The 17,298-nt window shown below is 59.6% G+C and overlaps 1 protein-coding gene across 1 annotated transcript in view; it reads left to right on the top strand.

Moving 5' to 3' along the window:
* Positions 1–17,298, top strand: part of CACNA1A (calcium voltage-gated channel subunit alpha1 A) — a 213,028-nt gene that overhangs the window by 192,290 nt on the left and 3,440 nt on the right. The window contains exons 37-44 of the mRNA XM_057311555.1: positions 2,060–2,156; positions 4,670–4,775; positions 12,867–12,974; positions 13,106–13,206; positions 14,360–14,469; positions 14,582–14,720; positions 14,871–14,984; positions 16,296–16,331. Coding sequence (XP_057167538.1) covers positions 2,060–2,156; positions 4,670–4,775; positions 12,867–12,974; positions 13,106–13,206; positions 14,360–14,469; positions 14,582–14,720; positions 14,871–14,984; positions 16,296–16,331 — 811 coding nt within the window. The remainder of the gene's footprint in view (positions 1–2,059; positions 2,157–4,669; positions 4,776–12,866; positions 12,975–13,105; positions 13,207–14,359; positions 14,470–14,581; positions 14,721–14,870; positions 14,985–16,295; positions 16,332–17,298) is intronic.

Below are 17,298 nucleotides of genomic sequence, written 5' to 3'. Positions count from 1 at the left end.
GAGTCAGCGCCCCCACACACTATAGGTGAAATGGTTGGGGACCACCCCTGCCCAAGGCCCAGGCTTTCTGGGAGATGAGGGAAGGAATCAGGCACTGAGGATTTTGCCTCCAATACTCTCCCCCTCACTGAGAGGCCTCCAGATGGTGAGGACAAGCTAGCCAGGCCCCCGGGGAGGAAGCCAGCGGTCTCTCAGCCTCTGCTGTCCCGGGAGCGATGGGAACGGGGCCGGCCTAGCTCCCTTGGCAGAGGGGATTGGCCGAGAGATCACAGTGGCGCTGGACAGTGATCACAGGAGGCCAGGGCAGAAGACACAGGGCCTCAGGGTCTCTCACATTTCCACGGTCGCAAAGGGAGCGAGCTCTCCTACCCTTGGGCACCAGAGTGCTCCCGACGGACTGACAGGCGAGGGTTCCAGAGGGTCGTCTCCACCCTGTGCACGTGGGAAGCAGTACGAAGCTGCTCAGAGGAACCATCCCAACCCTCAGCCCCCACCGACCGCTAACTGGACAGTCTAGTCCAGGCTGGGCCTGGGGCCTGAGAAAGCATTAAACGGGGGCCCTCAGCAGCCGGGGTGCTGGAGGGGAGGCCTCAGGAGGAAGGTGGGGAGGAGCCCAGCTTTGCCGTTCCCACAGCCCTAGACAAGTCCTCCCAGAGACCGAGAGGCTGGGGTGAGCCATGGGTCTGGGGGCTTGACTTTTGGCTGGTTCCTAACTCTTCCTCTTTCGATTTTAGGTCATAGCAGTTGGATGCTGTCCCCCTGCCCTCTACTCCTCGAGCTCCCCCTCCCTGCAGTGTAGCCCCTGTAGATTGTGGAGAAGGGAGATACAGAGATAGCCCTGGGGGAGGGCCCCCCAGCCCCCAATCCCACCCCCACCCTGGCCCAGAGTTTTCGCCCACCCCAACCGAGACCCTCTGCCCCCAGTCTATCTGGGAACAGCTCGGGGACCCTCCCTCGTCCCTGAGTCTCCCCCACCGCTTCAGAGCCAGGGGGTCCCCAGCCCCTGGCGTCACGACCTTGCTGCGTGCGCGGGGAGCAGCCTGAGCCCCGCCTTCCACTAACCCCTGTCTTCTCCTTTCAGTGGTCGGATTCATTATAAGGATATGTACAGTTTATTGCGCGTGATATCTCCCCCTCTCGGCTTAGGCAAGAAATGTCCTCATAGGGTTGCTTGCAAGGTTTGAATTCCACTAAAACCTGCTAGCATCCATGGAATGAGTGTGGCTTGGGGTTCTTCAATATATATATTTCATATATATATATATATATATATAAAAAACAGAGCCATCTCTCTCTCTTGCATTAAACTAGAGAATTCTTAGGCAACAGAATGCAGTCACGTAGACTCGATGAAGCATGGGACATAGTCTCTCTGTTCCCTTCAGCCATTTCTGCTTGCTGTTAGCTGAAACTGCCCATCCCAGGGTCTCAACGGCACCCCAAATCAGACACATGGGGGGGGTCGGAACTGTACATTGACCCCCCCCATCACCTCCACTCTCTCCCCCTCCACCCTTCGCCTCCCAAAGCCCGCAGCCCTCCTCCCGCCGCCCCGGCCCCCCCTCCCCGTCTAGGCCCCCTCAGAGACCAGCCTCAGCCAAACCAGAGAACTTGACCCAACTTTTAAAATAACATTGAGCCAGAGCTGTGCCAGGCCCTCCACAATGAGAACCCGCCTTTCCTCCAAGTCCCACCAGAACCATAGCTCAGAGTCAAAATTGAAGCTGACTTTTCTCTTTTCTCTCTCTCTCTCCCTGCTCATGAGCAGTGAAATAATCCTTTTTTTAATGACCTTTTCTTCCATTTTTTTCCTCCTGTTTTCCATTTATTTGAAACACCTATTTTATTGTTCTCTGCATCTTTCTCTCTCTATTTTTTCGGCTCGTGTGGTTTTTTTGGTTTGGTTGGTTTTTTGTTTTGTTTTTTTTTTTTTCTGGTTTGGTTTTGGTTTTGGGTTTTTTTGGTTTTTTTTTTTTTTTCTTCCGTTTCTCCCTCTCCCTCCACCCACCCCTTCCTTTGGTTCTCCGTTCCCACCCTGTTTTGTTTTCGGTGCTGCCAGGGGCCGCATGCCTTACCCGGACATGTATCAGATGCTGAGACACATGTCTCCGCCCCTGGGTCTGGGGAAGAAGTGCCCGGCCAGAGTGGCTTACAAGGTAGTCTACCCTGGCCGAGCACCGGCGTCGGGCACTGGGGATTTTTCAGCGCTGACCAGGAGCAACCAGCCGAGTCTCTTTTTCCGGAGTTACTCTTCCTTTTTTTTTTTTCCCTCTTTTTCTTTTTTTCCCTTTCCTCCTCGAGTAACTGGATCATGACCGTCCCTTGACTCTAAGCAGCACACTGTGTCCGTCTTTTCTGATGAGTGTGTCTTGGTGTTTTGAGACTCCATTATGGCCGACACGCCAGGGGGGAGGGGGAGGGGAGCCCCCAGTCCCCTTGCACCTGGTCCCCTGGGAACCAAATTGGACATAAACATGCTTCAGAGGGAACGCCACCTCGCCTCCTTTCTGCCCACCCAGAGCGGCCCCCACACCCACGCCCAGGCCGGGGCAGGTACCTCGAGGCCCAGGGGGGAGGGGCTTTGGCCCCAAAAAGGCGAGGCCCTGCCCCACCATCTTTTGTAGCTTAAGCCCCCAGGTCCAGCGGCCCCCCACATACACCTGAAGCTGATCTCTGACCTAGGGCCTTGGGGGATTCGAGACCTCCCAAGGAGTACCCAGAGCCTCTCCTCCCTCCACCTCTCCGTCCCCCCCAAAGTTGCTTCCCAAGCCCCCACCCCTATGCCACCCATTCTCCCCCAGACACCCCAACATGCCTCTCCATTGTTCCAGAGTGGGCAGGCAGGCCGCAGCTGGACCCCTGGACCGTGGCACCCTGATGCAGGCCATGCACGCTGCCTTGGCGGGGGCCTGGGGCGGGCAGGCACCATGGCCGACCGGGGGATGGTGCATGCTGGCTGAAGGAGCAGGGGTCCTGCCGCCAGGCGGCTGGGCTGGGCCACCCCTCCAGACCCCTGTCCCGGAATCTCCCTTGGCACCCAAGGACAGATGCTCTGTTCCCTCCAGCTCATCCACGAGAAGTTTAGGGATAACCTTAAAAATTGCCGCCCCCTCTCCCAGAAAATTTCCCCATCATCCTATTCTCCCATCCACCTTGACCCCCTCCCCCCCCGTGTCTGTGAGAGTCCTCCCTCCTTCCTGCCTCAAGTAGCCATCTCCCTGCGACCTCATTCCTCCTCTTCCTCCTCGTCCTCCTCCTTCCCAGTCAAGGCTGGGAAGAGCTTTTCCCACCAGCATCTCTGACAAGCCTCTCCCAGCACCTGTCCTTCCTTTAGCTTTCCTTTTGTACCTTCTCTTGGCCTCTGCTTGGCTGCGTGTGTGTGTGTGTGTGTGTGAGAGAGAGAGAGAGAGAGAGAGAGAGAGAGGGAGAGCATGCGCATGAACCCCCTTCCCGGTCTCTGTGCAGGGCCACCAGGAGTCCATAAGGCACCTTTGTGCAAATTTGAAAAGGACACCCTTTCCACAAAACATTTTGTCTCTTGGAAAATTGTTGTAATCCATCCATGTGGCAAGAACAAGAAACTTCTTTGCTATAGGCTGAAAAGTTGTCATTTAAATATACAAATCCATGATTTCTAAGACGGTGAGCCCTTTGTGCAGTGCACAACCTGGACAGCTGTGCACAGTAGCCCAGTCTGTGTGTGTTTCTCTGTCTACCACCTCCCTCCCTGCCCCACCCCAGTCCCTCTCTTGTGTTCTGTTCTGGGTTTGCCATCCCTCTCCCCATCTCCAGCTCTGTGTTTCCTGCCGACACGTGTCTGAATCCCCTAGTGAACGCCTAACTCACCCTCAACCCCCATCTCCCTGCCACCTCGGCCTGGTCTGGTGCCCACCAGTCCAGCATCCTCTCCTACATCACCAAGCATAGGGGACAGAGCCCCTGCTTGGGACATGGGGAGTCTTTTCTTCCCTGGGCCACGGGAATGCCCCCTCACCCTTCCCCCTGCCATCGCACAGAGCCAAGATCTGGACATGCCCCTGAGAAACACTTCCCACGGAGCTATGAATGAGTCTCGAGATTCCGTCTGCATGTGCACCCCTGTCTGCTGTTCTGTGTGTCACGGCCTCGCTGCATGTCTGCGAGGGGCCGCCCCGTCAGCGGGGGGGCTGCCAGCCTGCTGCTTCTCAGAGGAATGATGTGGTCTGTGCCCATCTGGTCTGGTCGGGGCCGAGCCGGGGGTGGAGGTGGGAGCCGGCGGCCCCCGGCGGCTGTGGCCGTGGACCCCTGTGCCTGGCTGCTGCATGATCTGCTGCGATTCGCCTTGCGCTCTTCTTCTTTGGGGTCAGAATGGCACGGAGCCATCCAGAAGAACTCTGGGGCAGGGCAAGGAAGGGTCTGGGCCACCCCGGGAAATGCCAGCTTTGGGGTCCAGCATGCGGTAGAGGGAAGGGCGGGGGCTGGTGGCCTAGGAGAGCCCCAGAGCTCTCCCTGCAGGCTGCAAAGGGAAATCGGTAAAGGGAGTGCAGGGGACGGGTTACCTGAGGGTGGGGAGCGCCTTAGCCACTGCCTTCAGAGTTCTTCCCCGGCTCCCCGGGTAGTGTGGGTCTGGCTCACGGGGGACCGGGAGGGGTGCCTGGTAATGACTGCCCCCGCCTTTGGTTTTCTGTAGAGGCTCCTTCGCATGGATCTGCCCGTGGCCGATGACAACACCGTCCACTTCAATTCTACCCTCATGGCTCTGATCCGCACGGCCCTGGACATCAAGATCGCCAAGGGTAAGGGCAGGGGTGGGAGCAGAGAGGTAGGACAGAATGGAATTGGGGCCTGGGAGGGGAGAGCCATGGGCAGCCAGGGCTCCCACTCGCCCCCTGAAATCAGAGGAGCCACTGCTGCATCCTGATCTCCACGACCCAGGCACTCCCTCGGCAAACACCCGGTGCATGCTTCCTGCGCCGGCACTTCCGCTTCCAGTGGGAGGGGCTTTCCCAGGAGGGTCCGGAGGAGTCATGTGGACACCTGGGGGAGAAAAAGCTCCAGGCAGAGGGACCAGCAGGTGCAAAGGCCCTGAGGTAGGAGGCCGTCCACCAGTGTGTTGAACCGACTTGCCCTCTGAGCGAGGGGGTGCATGACAGACTCACATGTGAACAGGCTCCCTCCGGCCACAGGGCAGAATGGATTGGGACGAGGTCTCAGTGGAGGCCACTGGCATAATCCAGGCACACGCAGTATGGCTGCCTAGACTCAGGGGATATGGAGGGTTTGGGTTCTGGATATCTCTTGGGAGCTGACCCAGCCAATAGCTGATGTAGGGTGTGAAGGAAAGAGAGGAATCAAGGCCACCCCCAGGGGTTGGGGCCTAAACGCAAGAAGGACAGAGCTGTTGTTGCCTGAGACAAGGGAAAGGTGGGAGGGGTAGGTTTGGGGTGAAGGAAGGGCAGGAGGTGGGTGTCGGCCTGGAGACACAGGAAGCAGGCGACTCTCCAGCTTATACGTCCTGTGGGGGACGCCTCCCCAGGAGGGTTCTGAAGGAGGCAAAGGAATGGGTTTTCCTGGCTGGGCTGAAGGTGAGAAGTCAGGAGGCATCAGACGCTGACAGGAGACTGGACAAGCTCTCCAGGGAGATGAGTGTGAGCAGAGAGACACCCCCCCCCCCGCCCTGCAAAGACAGCCCGGGGCCACCGCAGGGTTAGAGGCGACTGAGAAAGGGTGACCAGGGAGGTGAGTGAAGGCCAAGGTGGCATGGGCTCCTGGAGGGTGTCTCCAGCGTGTCAGACACTGACAAGGACCAAGAGTGACCCGTGGATTTTGTGACAGGCAGTTCTGGGGGAGGGGCCAAGCCCACCCCAACGCCTGGAATGGGGTTTGGAGGCCTGCCAGTAGCCCCAATGTGACTTGGCAGCTGACGGGACAACAGGGCAGAGAGAAAGGTGCACGCAGGTCATCAGGGGGCCCAGGGGCTGGCAGAAGGCTGAGTGCATCGTCCAGCACCAGGCAGGAAATCGGGGGGCTAAAGAGAGGGGTCAGGGTTCCACCAGCTGAAGCCACCGGGAGGTCAAGAGGAAGGAAGACAGAACTTCAGGGACCCACGTTCATTCCAGGATCCCGAGGGGAAGTGGGGGAGGAAGAGCTAAGGCCAGCAGTTGCTGGAAAGGTGGAAGGTTTCCAGGAGGGAAGTCAGCGGCTTCCACTGGGACATGCCCAGCAGAGGAGGGTAGGTTGAGGACAGACAGACTTAGCCAGGAAGTGTGCAGGTGATGGTTCAGAGAGCAGAAGGAGCCCCCCCCCCACCCCATAGCAAGAGAGAATCAGAGCAAAGATAAGGCCCAGGGGAGGGCAGAAGTGGGGGCGGGGGATCAGGCCCTCGTCCAGCACAGCCTGGAAACTCTTTCTCATGCAGTAAGTCAGACGTGAGCGGTTCAAGCCTACCAGGCAGCTTGGTGCCCGGCAGAAGTCCGGGCCCAGGTTCTGGCCGTTTGTGGCTCTGCACTCCCAAGACTGTTTTCATGTCATTGTGGTTGAAACTGGTCCACGTCCCAGCCCAGGGAGGGGAGGAAGCAGAAGGGCAGGCAGCAGATTTCTTATAATCAAGTGAGAGAGTTATGTTCTGTGGGCTCATCTCGCCCACCTGCCCTGCCCTGTCCTCGCCATAAACCTGAGCAGGTGATCTCACCCCCTCCAAGCCTCAGTCCACGTATTAGCTACCTACGCCACGTAACAAACGACCACAAATGTAACAGCTTAAAACACCCACTTAGGAGCTCTCAGTCCTGTCAGTCAGAAGTCCAGGCGGGCCCAGCTGGGCTCTCCAGGGTCCCACAAGGCTGAAATCAAGCTGTCGGCCAGGCTGGGCTCTTCTCTGGAAGCACTGGGGGGAAATGTTACTTCCAGACTCATTCAGGTGGGGGCAGAATTCAGTCGCTTGTGGCTGTGGGACTGAAGGCCTGTTTCATTGCTGGCATTTAGCCAGAGGCTGCACTTAGCTCCCAGGGGTGCAGTGCAGCTCATCTTTTGTGTACTCCAAATCTGTCTGACCTCTCCTGCCACAAGCTGGAGAAAGCACTCAGATTTGCAAGGGCTCACCTGATTAGGTCAGGCCCACCCAGATAAGCCCTGTATCTTACAGTCGGCTGACTTGGGACTTTAATTAGATTTGCAAAGGCCTTTCCAGGCAGTCCCTAGGGTAGCATTTGATCAAATAACCAGAATCTTGGGGCAGGAGGCGGGGGCAGCTTTAGAATTCTGCCTGTCATGCTTCTGTCACCTATAAAATGGGTCTAAGAGTGCACCCACTCTTGGTCTGCGATGCCTTTGTGACCCAGCTGCTGTTTCTCTCTGGGGACCTGTTCAGGGGTCCTGAGAGAACTCAAGACTCGAATTCAGTGATTCCCTAGAAAGACTCAGAACCAAGAGGCACTGTTGGACTCACAGTTACGGTTTACTATGACAGAAGGATACCGGTTAAAATCTGGAAAGCAGAGGCACAGGGGTCAGGGTCCAGGGGAGACCAGGTGCAATCTTCCAGGTGTCCCCTCCCAGTGGAGTCTCGTGGGCAGCACTGATGCCCCCAGAAACAGGGCGTGACAGCCCAGATGAAGTGCGGCCAAGCACGGAAGCCCACCCAGCTTTCGTGACCAGAGTGTGTGCTGGGGGTGGGTCATGTGGGCTGATCTTAGTCCCTGAGACTCCAGCCCCTCCAGAGGTCACACTAACAGTGGGTCACACGGCCCAAGGCCCCCACGGTAAATCCCATTGTTGGGGTAAACTGTGTGCCCGAGGCCCTCAGATAAACAAAGACACTTTCATCCCACAGGACACTCTAAGGAGTTAGAGGGGACCTCCCAGGAGCCGGTCAGGGAGCAGTCCTTTCTTATGGAACGTGTAGGGTTTGGACAACCTTCTGAGTTGTCCTTTACCATGAGGACACCTTCTGTGAGACCCCAGTCAGGCCAGACACTACGACACCCACCAGATTCCCCACCTGAGGATCTCAAAGGCTCCTGGGAATGTGCCTGAGTTCCGCTGTTGCCGTTGGCACTCCCACGCAGGACGCTACTCAGTTCCCGGAGGGTCATGCCCCCGCGTCTCGGAGCCAGGCACCTCTCCTGTCCTGACCTTGGTGAGGGCACCAGGCCCTGCTGGAGCTCCACGGGGAGCAGCTGAGCCAGTCTCCGGGGTTCAGGAAGTGCTTGGGGAACAGTTACAACAGTGATGACAGCCACAGCCTTTTTGGCTGAAGTGAGTCTCAGGCAGGCTGAGAGTGTAACACTTTCTTTTTCAGCAGCTCGATTTACTTCTAAACACACTGAGCTCGTTTCCAGCGGGCAGGGGGCAGCGTGGGAGAACGGATTAACCTCGGTCATTCAGCTCCTCCAAAAACTGGGAGGCCATTCTTAGCTAGATACTTGGGAGAGAGGGGGCAGCTCCCTCTGCTCGCCTCTGTGTCCCCTCTCTGTCCGTCCCTCTCCGTCCTCTGTCTGTCTCTCCCTCCTCCCCACCCCTCTCTTCTCCACACCCAGCAGAAGCTCATCTTTGGGGAAAGTCCTTCTCTCTTCATGTTTCTCTTTTTCCTTGATGTCGTGTCTGAACCCCTGAATTCTTCCTCCAAGGGACTCCGTCTGTGTCCCTTCATTGCCCCCCTGCCCTCCTGCTTCCCCTGGCCAGGCACTGAGGGCAGAGCCAAACACCTGAACAGACGGAAACCCAGTTAGCAGACCCACACCCCCAGCTGCACACTAACGCTCCGACTTCCAGGGGGAGCACACAGAGCTGTATAAACACGGAGCCCCTGTGCGCTACTGGCTGGAAAGATAAACCCAGAGCCAACTAGTACCAGACATCTCTGTGCCTGCCTGGCATCCCCCGTGTCTGCGTGGTCTCAGCCCTGACATGCCACTGGTTGTAGGGGGACCTCAGCTTCCCAAAACAGGAGTGCCTCCTGCCATTGTCTTAGAAAGGGCCACAGTGTGGTCTAACCCCACCCAGGGCCATTCAGGACTCCACATGGCTGACCGGCCAAAAGGCCACTGTCCTGCCCTTTAATCCCCCCCCCCCCCCAAAGACCAGACTCTCTCTGCAGGTGGGATCTGCCATATTCTGGAAGGTTCTGGGATGGGCCTCGTGGGAGCTAAAAGGCTTTTGCCCCGCGTGCACCAGAGAGGGTGACCTCCTACCATGTTGGCCATGGCTTACTGAAGGAGAGCATTCGTTGAGTGCCTGCTGTATGCCCAGCCCTGTGGTTGGTATGTGGGACACAGCCCTGAAAGACCAATGAACCTCCAGCCCTCCTGGGGCTGCAGACAAACAGGCGACAAACAATAACATGATGAATGCTCAGAGTATGTACCGTTGGAAGGTGAGGCATGCAGTGGAAACAATAGGGGGGGGCAGGGGTGTGGCCTGGGGATTCCGGTGGGGGAGGGGTAAACCCTAGGTCAGCAGGGCGCAATCCTGCCCCCAAGGCACATGGGCAAGGTCTGGTGACATTTTTCGTTGTCACATCTAGGGGGGTGTAGAGGCCAGGGATGCAGCCACATGTCTTGCAGGGACAGACTCTGAGACCAGCATCATGCAGGGTGGGATGGGGGAGGGGAGGACCCCAGAACGATAAACCCTGGGACACAACTGGTTTGTGGGGACTGTTGTCTGCATCCAGGAGGACTTGCTTGTCCTGCCCCCACCCCCCACCCCCCACCCCCCACCCCGGGTGTTGTAATTCTGTACCTGGGGGAGGAATAAGACTGAATCAGTCTGGAGGGAACCCCAGGACCCCAGCTGGAGGCCACCTTGAAATCCACCCCCCTCAAGAATTTTCCCTTTGTTTAAATGTGAATGACAGTCCTGAATGGGAGACTTCCCAGTGAGTTGAAGCAGAAACAGTGGTTCTCAACCAGGGGACACTTGGCAATGTCTAGGGACAGTATGGTTGTCAGGACTTGGGGAAAGAGGTGCCACTAGTACCTAGAACGTGGAGGCCAGGGAGACCGCTCTCCACCCTACGGTGCCTGGGATGACCCCCAAACCGAGAATGATCCAGCCCCAAGTGTCCACGGTGCTAACTAGGTTGAGAAACCCTGCGCAGACTCCCTTACCTAACTCGCATGCCAAGAGCGGGCGCAGCCGTCTGCCCGGGCTGTCGTAACAAAATACCAGAGACGGGGCGGCTTCCACAATCTATTTTCTCACGGTGGGAGGCTGGAAGTCCAAGGTCAAGGTGCCAGTGGGGTTGGTTCCTGCTGAGGCCTTCCCCTCGGCTTGTAGACGGCCACCTTCTTGCTGTGTCCTCACATGGCCTGGTGTCTCTGTCTTACAGGGACACCAGTCCTCTCAGATCAGGAACCACCCTTATGACCTCATGTAACTTTAATTACCTCTTTAGAGGCCCTACCTGTGAATGCAGTGACATTGGGGATTAGGGCTCCAACATGAATTCGGGGGGGGGGACAAAATTCAGTCCTTGATGGCAGGTGTGTTCCTTTTTTTCACGAGGAACAGGAAACATAATAAGCTGGAAGGAGAAAGTGACTTTTAATAGAAAATGCCATGTTCTCTTTTTTCCCTTCCTGGGTCTCTGAGAAGGAGCCACACAGCCCCCGGGCATCTCACTTGGCTACAGCGGACAGCAGACAGCTGTTCATTCCAGCTGCTTCCCATAAGGAAAGACAAGCTATAGGTTAGGTGAAGGGTCTTGAGAGCTTAACAGCACAGGGGACTTTCCCGCAGGGTCTCCGAGGATAGTCCTGACTTCCCAGCCTGAGTCCTGACCCACGAATCAGCCCCACCCCATGCGGCTTGGCCCCAGTGACCACAGCCCCCTGCATCACCAGTCGTGTAAAGACCAGACCATGGAGTTCGCCCTCTAGTGGGTGAGATGGGGAACAACAACATGAGGTGATTTGTAGGAAGAGAAATAAAGCAGGAGAAGCGCCTTCAAGAGGATGGGGGAGGGCTGTTTCAGGGAGGAAGGCCAGCTTGACCTGTCTGGGTTTGGGCAGGGACCTGAAGGAGGTGAGGAAGGGAGCCACACAGACATTCGTAGAAAGAACGATCCTGGCAAAGGACATAGCCTGAGCAAAGGCCCTGAGGCAGGACCGTGCCTGGCATGTTTGAGAAACAGCGAGCGAGCTTGGTGTGTCTGGAACCGAGTGCGCAAGGGAGGAAGTAGAGGAAATGAGGCCGGGGGGCCTTGTGGGCTCCGGTTGAGGACTTGGGCAATCACAGGAGCGAGGGAATGGCAGAGCGCCGAGGGCTGGGAGCAGAGGCGGCACGGGACTGACTCGGACGGCCACAGGCGCCCTCTGGTGGCGGAGGCGGGGAGCGGACACGGAGCCCGGAGCAGAGGCTCCTGTGCTAGTCCAAGCCGGTCCGTCCCGCGTGGCCTCGATATTCTCGCTCCAGAACAGGTTCTGAGCTTTCCCTGCGCAGTAGCAAAAAGGCCCTTCTGAAGGATCTTTCCCACATAAAGACACCCGTGTCCAGGGTCACAGTTACACGGGCGAAGATGAGTGAAAACTCCAGACAGTGCCCGGCAGAAGTCTGTGCTTTGACCCACGGTTGCGGAGGAGGAGGGGCTCGAGCGGCGGTGCAGGGGGCGGGCGGGGGAAATGGAAGGGCCGAGAGGGCAGACGCTGGGCAAGGACAGCTCCACAAGGAGTGGAGGCAGAGCGGGATGATGGGGGTGCTGAGGCCAGGAGCAGCTAAGCAGCCGGCAGGCCCCAGGGGATGGCTGCAGCACCCTGAAACACTTCTCTGCTGGCTGGTACCGGCCCCTGCCCCTCCCCCCCCCCGGAATGCCCCCCCACCCAATTCAGCAACTACAGGGTTAATATTTGGCCCAACAGGGGGCCTTCTGACCCTTGCTCTAGCTCTGTCCCTCCAGACCTGCTGGTAGAAGTTTGGGCCGGTGTCCCTGTGCCCAGAGTTGGGGCATCTGAAACGGAAGTAGAATTGGCGGCCGGGTTGGCATAGCAGCCAAGATGGAGGAGAACGTGTCCCTGCAACAGCCCCGGGGTCTCCAGCCCACTAAGATTTGCTTCCCACTCCTGTTCCATGCCCTTCCTGGGTTGGCAGTGGGCTCTGTTCACCAGCCACCGTAACAGAGTTTTAGAAAAAGAACGCAGGAGTGTCCCTTACTGGCCACTAAATGCCCTGGCCCCGAAGGGGCAGCTCCCTGTGCCCGCGCTCACGCCTCATTGGCATGGCCCCCGGCCAACCACAGGGGCGGGAAGTCAGGCTCCCGCGCAGTCAGGCAGGATGGACCAGGAATCACTGGCAAAGAGCCTTAATGACCACGGTGGCCGGGGTGAGGGATCAGGGATCGTCTGTGGCTAGGGGTCACGTCCATGGGAGGGGACACTTGGTTGAGGGCGAAACATCCCCCATCGGGACAGCTCTGGGACAGCCTGGCCTCTCCGGGGCTTACCTCAGGCCCCGCCTCAGACCCATGGGCCGCTGTCGCAGTAATTCTATGGCAGACACTGTCCTAAAGCTACACACGTATGAACTGCTTTGATCGTCAAACGTTCGTTGAGGTAGGGCCTACTGCTGTCATCCCATTTTGCAGATGGGAAAACTGAGGCACACAGTGGTAGACTAAGACCTGGGCCGCGCAGTCGGTAAGTGGGAGCCAGGCTAGGACCTGTGCCGTCCCACTCCTCCTGCTGCTGACTGTCCCCCACACAGCAACTCCACGGCCCTAGCCCTGACACGGACCGGAGCCCACATGGTGATTCCTCCCCTGGGACAAGCCCCCAGGGAACTGGTGACCCGTGGGAAGCCTGAGCTGGCAGGAGTTGCCGGCTTTCCAGCTGCCCCGGAGGCTGGCTGACACCCAGGCAGGCAGTCAGGGCCTCTCTGTGCCCACGTTGCAGGCGGAGCCGACAAACAGCAGATGGACGCTGAGCTGAGGAAGGAGATGATGGCCATCTGGCCCAACCTGTCCCAGAAGACACTGGACCTGCTGGTCACCCCTCACAAGTGTAAGAGCCTCGCCTGGCCTGGGCTCTGCCCCTCCAGGACGGATGGGGGTGGGGAGAGAGGAGGCGGGTGCAGGGGCTGGGCTGGTGCCTACAGAGCCCGCACCCACGGTGAGCTCGCCCTCTGCCCGCAGCCACAGACCTGACCGTGGGCAAGATCTACGCGGCCATGATGATTATGGAGTACTACCGGCAGAGCAAGGCCAAGAAGCTGCAGGCCCTGCGCGAGGAGCAGGTATGGCCCTGGGCCCTGGCACCCTCCCCTCTCGTGCCCTTTGCCCTATGGGCCCCACAGTGACAAACCAGAACAGCGGGGAGTGGCCAGGACCCAGGACAGGTCACCGGAAAGTAGGGCTGTGCCCAGGAGGTGGCCTGGATAAATTCATCAATTCAGCCAACACTTATTGGACACCTACTGTGTGCCAGGCACTGTTCTCAGCCCTGGGGATGCAACCGTGAGCAAAACAGACCAGAATCCCTGTGAAGCAGACATTCCAGTTGGGGAAAATGACTTACATGGCAGGAAACAGTAAATGCCATGAGAAGGAGTGCTGGGGGAGAGGGATGCAGTTTTGAAACAGGTGATCAGGGAGGCCTCCCTGAGGAGGTGATGTCCAGAGACCCGAAGGAAAAGGATAGGGAGTGAGCCACGTAGATATCTGAGGGAAGAGCACTCCAGCAAAGGGAACAGCCCCCTCAGAGGCCCTGCGGCAGGACTTTGAGTTTGGAGAACAGCGATACGGCCAATGGCCAATACGGCAGAACACAGTGAGCAAGAGTGGCGGCGAGGGGGCGCCTGGGTAGCTCAGTCAGTAAAGCGTCGGACTCATGATCTCAGCTCCGGTCTTGAACTCAGGGTGTTGAGTTCAAAAAAGAGTGGAGACAAGGGTGGGGAGGTGACAGGGCAGACTAGGTAGAGCCTTGGGGGCCCTGGGGAGAATTTTGACTTTTGCTCTGGGTCAGACGGGAGCTCCTCGGGGCTCCTCTTAGAGGAGGGAAGTGAGCACACGCTGGTGATCGCTGGCGCCCCCTGGTGGCCATGGCGGGTAAGGGCTGGAGCAGGGAGCCCTGGGAGGGCCAGACCTGGGTGAGAAGTGATCACATTCTGCGTGGACTTGCAAGGAGGAGCCTAGCGGACTGGCTGCTGGATGGAACCTGAGTGTGAGTGTGCGTGTGTGTGTGTGTGTGTGTGTGTGTGTGTGCTGGGGTGTCAAGAATGTCTTGGGCTAGGGGGGCTGGGGGAGTGCGGGAGTGGGGAGCATCCTCTGCACAACATCCCAGCTCTCTCTCAGCTGCAGCTCTGGCCGGACCCTGAGCCTTGAACACCCTCCCCAGCCCGCTCCCTGCCTTTCCACCCTGTGCCCACACATCGCTCTCTGCCTCTCCAGAACCGGACGCCACTCATGTTCCAGCGCATGGAGCCCCCGTCTCCAACACAGGAGGGGGGGCCCGGCCAGAACGCCCTTCCCTCCTCCCAGCTGGACCCAGGTGGAGGCCTGTGAGTGTGGCTCTGGCCAGGAGGTGGGGATGGGAGGGCAGGGGGTGCCATTCTCCCACGCGGACACCCCTGGGGTGCCCCCCGCCACCCTGCCCTCTGTCCCCCCACACAGGATGGCTCATGAAAGCAGCATCAAGGAGAGCCCGTCCTGGGTGACCCAGCGAGCCCAGGAGATGTTCCAGAAGACAGGAACATGGAGCCCAGAGCGGGGGCCTCCCACTGACATGCCCAACAGCCAGCCCAACTCCCAGGTACCTCTGTCCCCCACCACCTCCCAGGCCCAAGGAGTACAGGAGGAACAGGTGCGGGCCCCACAGCCGCAGCCACATACACACCAGGCCACCCCCGGGGCCCGACGGTTGGGCCGCAGGACTCACCTGGCCTCTCACTCTGTCCCACAGTCCGTGGAGCTGCGAGAGATGGGCAGAGACGGCTACTCTGACAGTGAGCGCTACCTCCCCATGGAAGGCCAGGCCCGGGCCGCCTCCATGCCCCGCCTCCCCGCGGAGAACCAGGTGAGGGCTTTCACCCACCCCCGGGGCTGGACTCGGGCCCCTGGGGTCCAACACGCAGCCCAGGGCGTCTCTGTCCTCTGGGACCCAGGCTTGGGTGAGGCCACCTGCACCCTTGGCAGCAGGGGGCAGGCCCTGCCACCCTTCCTGGCCACACTGGGGTGCCCGAAAGACCTGGCCCTCTTACCTCCTCCCTGATGGAGGGCAGAGAGGGGAAGGGGCTCCCCCTGGGGCAGGATACAGCCGTCACTGCCAAGTGCTTTCCCTCCACCCAGTTTGGAGGTGCCCAGGCAAGAGGATGCGGAGGGCATGTAGGGGTGTGGGGGGGGGTTGTCGGGGCCAGGTGAGCTGCAATCAAGAATACACACACACACACACACACACGCACGCACACACACTACACGTGCATATGTGCTCATACTGCACACATGAACGCACACGCGTGCACACGGGTCTGCTATCGGGAATTTGGCGGGTCCTAGGACCCGGTAGCAGAGTGTGGGGTGGGCCTGGGGGCAGCTGGGGTTTGTATTTCCCATCTGGTCTTTGTGGGGGCCGGCGAGGAGGGACAGGGGCGTGTGCCTGGTGCGTGTCTGTGTGTGGCTGCTTTGCCCAGCTGCGGCGCCCACTGGGTTATGGGGGGGCGGGGGGCGTGATCCCACTGCCCCAGGCTCGCAGGGACGGGGGCACCAGAAGCCAGAAGCATGGCTGGCTGCCCGCCCAGCCTGGGAGGCAGGGTGGCGTGTCTGGCTGTGGCGGGCTTCCCGTGTGCTGTGCCGTGGCGTCTGCACGGGGTTGAAGGCTGTGCTGGGCCGGGGTGGCCCAGGGACCTGGCCTCTGGCTGCTGAGAACTTGGGCACCTAGCTGCATGTGGCTGCCAGGCCCCCTGTCCGCCCCCAGGATGGAGTCGCTGGGCCCCAGGAGAGGGTCGGGACAAGCCGGCTGACGGCCCCCCCTCCCCAAGCTTTGAGTGTCAGCCAGAGCCGGGGCCGGGCGCATTGCATGAGGCCGAGCCCAGGGCCAGGGGCCGTGGCCACGCCATCCCATCTGTCGGTCTCGTGCCTCTGCCATCTGTCTGTCTGTGTGGTGTCTCCTGTCTGTCTCCTCTGTGCCCGAGAGACGCTGGCCAGCCCGGCCTGGGGTCACCCACGCACCAGGGACTTTAACCCCTTTCTCCCTGCCCCCCCCCCCGCCCAGGTTCCTGTCCCCAACCCTGGCATCTCCATGTAGCACTCCTCACTCTCCCTCCTGGCTTTTATATTTATTTTCTTCTTTCTGTTTTTCTGTGTGCACCATCCCGTGGGGCTGTGACAGAGGAGAAGGGGCCGGCCACGTGGGAATAACCTCAGTGTATGTACCGCACCGCCCGCCTCCCAGCTGGGCTCCGGCCCCCTCTTCCCGCCCACCCCCCCTCGTGGGAGTCCTGTCATCTACTCCACCCCTTGGACCCCACCCTTTCTTTGCAGACTGCGCCCCCTTCCCCTGTGAAGCCCCATCCTTGTGTGTTGTGTCCTCTGTGTGCCCTCCCGGGATGGGGGGGAGCTGCCCCCCAACCCCCACCAGCCAGGAGGTGCCATCCTTCCGAGAAGCCTGATCTGCAGCCCCGCCTGGCCCACTCCTTTTCAGAGCCTCGTTCCCCTGACACCCCCCCACCCCAACCCTCTGGTGCCGAAGCCCTATGTCCCTTAAAACTGCAGTGCCACTGGCCACTCGGCTGGGCCAGCCCTGGGTGTCGTCTTCCTCCTCTCCTCTCCCAGCGCCAGAGAACCACAGGTCCCTCTCTGGGGTCTGACCCAGGAGGCGCAGCTCGTGCAGGCTCCCAGGCTGCAGGCCAAGAGGAGCAGTTACCCCCAGGGCCTCAGATGCCAGAGCAGCCCCTCAAGGGCTGGGTGCGGGAACCAGACTTGGGCGATCAGGAAAGCCTGGTCCCAGCTAGCCCGAGGAAAGACAGTGAGGGGGGATGCTGGGCGCCTGGCCCTGAACACGTAGGAGGCCTGACCGCCGCTGTGGGAGGAGAGTAGGCAGGAGTGAATGCAGGGCGCTGCTGCCCCGTGCCCCCGGATGGCTCTCTGGATGGGGGAAGCTGTCCCATTCAGCGCACCTGCCTGTCCCTGGCTGGACGCCCAGGGCTGGGTGGTACCCCCCAGGGTGGTCCTGAGAAGCAGCAGTGGGGGATCGGATGGGGCCTCCGGGCCAGAACCCAGGATGGGCCTGGGAGGAGGCAGAGGTGTCCTGGGACCCTGGCGTATGAGAAGCCGAGCCCCATGGCCCACTCGTACTCTGCCCCAGATGGTCACAACTGGTCACCGAGGGCTGA

Source organism: Ursus arctos, unplaced genomic scaffold, assembly GCF_023065955.2.
Source record: "Ursus arctos isolate Adak ecotype North America unplaced genomic scaffold, UrsArc2.0 scaffold_14, whole genome shotgun sequence".
In the NCBI taxonomy this organism is placed as follows: domain Eukaryota; kingdom Metazoa; phylum Chordata; class Mammalia; order Carnivora; family Ursidae; genus Ursus; species Ursus arctos.
This window is presented reverse-complemented; position numbering and strand designations above follow the sequence as displayed.